The 4,361-nt window shown below is 52.3% G+C and overlaps 1 protein-coding gene across 1 annotated transcript in view; it reads right to left on the bottom strand.

Moving 5' to 3' along the window:
• Window positions 1–4,361, bottom strand: part of WDR73 (WD repeat domain 73) — a 13,241-nt gene that overhangs the window by 3,237 nt on the left and 5,643 nt on the right. Inside the window, exons 6-7 of the mRNA XM_005878476.2 lie at window positions 1,265–1,429; window positions 360–719 (exon numbers count right to left, since the gene is read on the bottom strand). Of these exons, the coding sequence (XP_005878538.1) occupies window positions 360–719; window positions 1,265–1,429 (525 nt within the window). The remainder of the gene's footprint in view (window positions 1–359; window positions 720–1,264; window positions 1,430–4,361) is intronic.

Below are 4,361 nucleotides of genomic sequence, written 5' to 3'. Positions count from 1 at the left end.
AGGAGCCTGCTGACCTAGGGGCTTGCTATAATTCAAAAAGCAATTAGACTGAGAGGCCCTTGGAATCCTATGGCCTCTTTCTGGTCGAGCCCCATGGCTCTCCTAGTGTCTTACTAACTGCAGGCTCTCGACCAACCTCAGAACTGAATTCCTGCTAGGATGGGAAAGCCCTGCTCCCACTGTATGGAAGTTGAGTAGCCAGTTGGGGAAGAGCCTGCCCGTGAGGAACCTGGAGAGTTAACCTGGAGATTCTCGGTGAGTGACTTTAACTTTTGGGGCCAGAGTCTCCTTCCTGAGCACTCGATAGTCCCTGGGAAGAGAAAGCTCAAACAACAATGCAAAATCCTGCTCAGCGGTACCTGAGATGGCCAAGCAGCTGTCCAGGGCTGGAGCCCAGGTCACTCGCAGCAGCTCTGGGTCAGGGCTGGGTGCGGACACTGGGCACCGCACTGAGCGCACAGGATGGCGGAGGTCCCGAGGGTCAAGAAGACAGAGCAGCCCATCTGAGCACAGGCTGGCAATGTTGGGCCCAGGGCCCTGGCCCCTGACTTCTGCACACCACCTCCCTCCACCAGACCCGGGGCTGGGGCTGACATTCTCTGCCGGCGCCCACTTCTGACGGGTGTCAACGAGCCCCAGCCGGCCCGAGGTGCAGCAGAAGGCAAAGGTGTCTGCATCCAGGACCTGCAGGCTACTCAGCTCCTCACTGTCACTGACACCTGGGAGACAGGGGACAAAAGAGAAAAGCTGCTGGAGTCACATGGGTCTGGCAATCTGGGAGGGATGGCTGGTCACAAGTCCCTTCCTCTGGGAAGCATTCCCAATACCAGAAGAATAAACCACGTCTCCCCTCTCCTGTTCATTTTTTAAAAAATATATTTTTATTGATTTCAGAGAGGAAGGGAGAAGGAGAGATAGAAACGTCAATGATGAATCATTAATAGGCTGCCTCCTACATATCCCCCACTGGGGATTGAGCCTGCAACCCAGGTATGTGCCCCCAACCGTAATTGAACCCAGGACCCTCCAGTCCGCAGGCCGACGCTCTATCCACTGAGCCAAACTGGCTGGAGCTCTCCTGTTCATTTTGCCATTCTACTCCACTGGTGGGTGCTGGTCCCAGGACTGCCTCCTCCAATCCTAGAACGGGAGCCCCTAGAGGTCGGGGCTTGCCTTTCATTCATCTTGTGTCCCCAACATCTGGCACACAGGGCTGGATTCAGTTCTAACGCGGCTGCCTAGGGGCAAACTGCGCTGTCCGTACCTGAGGTGTACGTGACCTTCTGGGATTCCAGATCCACAACCTTCAGGCCGCTGAGCCGCGCCCCGTGGAGGACTCCAGGTGCCACTGACGAGAAGATGGCGATCCTCGGCCAGAGACTCCCCTCTTTCTCATGCACAGCAATGGTGCGGACAGCTTCAATGACATCTAGGGGCAAGTGGAAGAGGTGAAAGTCCAGAATGTTAGTGAAGGTTTGAAACATAACCTGGTGCAAGCCGGCCAGCGGTCTTCCCCTGCACAGCTAGGTCAAGGAAGAAAGGGAACTGACAGCTGGCTAGAGAGGATGTGGCATCATAAACACTCTCTGTTATATTTACATTTTGGAACTGTCAGAAGCACTTTAATTTCTTTTTTTAAATATATTTTTATTGATTTCAGAGAGGAAGGGAGAAGGAGAGATAGAAACATCAATGATAAGAGAGAATCATTGATCGGCTGCCTCCTGTACGCCCCCTACTGAGGATCGAACAAGCAACCCGGGCATGTGCCCTTGGCTGGAATCGAACCCGGGACCCTTCAGTCCACAGGCCGATGCTCTATTCACTGAGCCAAACTGGCTAGGGCGCACTTTAATTTCTTTATCAATTGTCTTATGAACTGTTTTGCAAATGGGAGATAATGAATCTCAGACGCCATCTCAAAAGCCCCCAAAGCAGTTCTGGCTTTTTTATACTTTTGTGGAGTACAAATAAAAGGAAAGAATCCACTGATGGTGTCATTCACACTTTAAGTGAAGAAAATAACAGGAACAGAATTCATGAACTACCATTATTTCTTCAAGAACTTATTATACAACCTCGGCACTTTGCTGAAACCTTGCAGGTAGAGGTCACAAGGCAAATGTCATTGTCTTCAAACACAAACTAGACAAGAAAGTCCATGTCCTTTTACACTGAACAAGAAAGACACCTGACCTCAAGTTGAATCAAATTTTAGTTTTGTTTGTCTCAGCCTGCTTAGTGGACAGGCAGGCTCTCGTCTCTGCATCTACAACTGAGGCTTCTCTTAACAGGAGCCATTTATGACGTGGTTCAGAACAAGCTGTCTACTGCGCAAATTACTTTCCTGCTCCAAGAGGGGACTCATTATTTGGTTCCCACAATCCCTGAAGAAAAGGGAGACGTATGTACTGTTTAAATTCTGAAGGACGTAAAAGTCAGCCTGTGAATAGAATGGATGAGGAACATGAACTAACATGACTTGTGCAGCAGCAAGCATGTGAGCAAGCCAGGAGCGCACAGTAGGACCGGGGTGGGCTGAGCGAGAATGCCGAGGACCTGAGTGCCTACTGCTCCCCAAGCCCCGGGGCTCTCAGAGCCCTGAATCCAGACTTGCTCACCTCACCTGCTCCGGCTACAGGAGCTGTGGAGGTTCACGCAGACAACAGCGGAGCCTCAGGACCAGAGTCTGTGTCGGGGCAGAGCCAATGAGGCTGTGATCCAAACCGGCCCCAGCAGAGCCTCCCGACTCTCCCAGGCCACCCTGAGCAGCTCCCTCTTCCCTTTCCACAGACTCCGAGGAGCCTGTACCAGGCTCCCAGGACCTGCTGCTCTGCGCCAGGGGATGGCTCTCACATGTGATTTGTCTCTTGATGGGGTCGGGGGGAGTGGCAGGGGGGAGGCTGAGAGGAAGCCTTCAAAGACATATTTCAGAGAGGCAGTGGAAGCCGAAACCGGTTTGGCTCAGTGGATAGAGCGTTGGCCTGTGGACTCAAGGGTCCCAGGTTCGATTCCGGTCAAGGGCATGTACCTTGGTTGCGGGCACATCCCCAGTAGGAGATGTGCAGGAGGCAGCTGATCGATGTTTCTCTCTCATCGATGTTTCTAACTCTCTATCTCTCTCCCTTCCTCTCTGTAAAAAATCAATAAAATATATTTAAAAAAAAAAAAGAGGCAGTGGAAAACAAAGGCTTTGGAGCCTCCTGATGAGAGAGCTGCTCCACAATCACAGTGAATATGCAGGCTTCCTCCTCCTCTCTCTCTAGTGAAATGCCCTCCTCTAGGGAATCCACACCACACGGACCAAACCAGCCCCGAACTGCAAAGAGAAACTGCTACAAATCAAAGCAAAAGACACAGGAAGGCATCTCCAAGAACTTGGCAATGAAAGACAGTTGTGTCTGAAGATTAAACCAACACAGAGCAGGTCAGAGCAGAGGCAGACACATCCTTGAGGAATCAGAATGGTGCCCAGACCGCATGACTGAGCACATGCATGAACAGCTTGGAAGTGGGATCCACGGGAAGGGTTGCCCAGCCAAGGGGTCAAAGTGTCCCCTATAAGCACGTGACACAAACACCTGGAAGCAACAAGAAGTGACAAAAAGAAACAATAAAAGAAGGTGCATAGGGTCAGTGACCTCAAAGCCAAGGAGCACAGCCACCGCCTCTCTACAACACCTGTGGCCAGTTTCTGGGAAGCATCCGAGTGTGGGGACCCGCTGGCAGGCACAGAATCACACAGGCAAAGGGGCAGTTCCAAGAGCGACAGCCTGTGTGTCTGAGGCACCCTTCCACGCTGGCCAAGGATGCTCTAACTGGAGGGGGAAGGAAGGGCTGCATCAGGGCTGCAGGCTCTGACACTTGCCTGACCGGAACGCACAGAACTGCCCTCCACTCCCAGAAGGAGCGGGGGCAGAGTGACTCCTCTGAGGGAGATGGGTCAGCCCAGCTCTGACCCACTCCGTTTTCCTTCCCTGCGGCTACCAGGCTGGGCAGAGAGAGGTGACCTCCTGCTGCCTCCTCCTCCTCCTCCAAGAGGTGAGCTCACCTGAGTGGCCATCGCTCTGTCCTAGCCTCTGCCACTGCACCTGCCTGGGGGAGGGGAAGCTCACTCTGTGCTCCGCCTATGACTGGGTTGGTAACCTCAGTTTCTGAAGCAAGTTACAGGAAGCTCCATTTGGGGCTGTGTGCCATGCTGTAGTTGCTAACTTGTCTATGCCTGTATTAAAGCAGACACTGAATTTTATTTTATTTATTTAAAATATATATATATATTTCAGCCTCAAACTGATTGTCAAACTGCAGCGGGAAGACCAGGGAGGGTTGGGGGGCAGGAGGGAGGGGGGTAAGAGATCAAC

This window comes from Myotis brandtii, unplaced genomic scaffold, assembly GCF_000412655.1.
Source record: "Myotis brandtii unplaced genomic scaffold, ASM41265v1 scaffold561, whole genome shotgun sequence".
NCBI lineage: Eukaryota > Metazoa > Chordata > Mammalia > Chiroptera > Vespertilionidae > Myotis > Myotis brandtii.
Note: the sequence above shows the minus strand (reverse complement) of the source record. Positions and strands in the feature narration are given on the sequence as shown.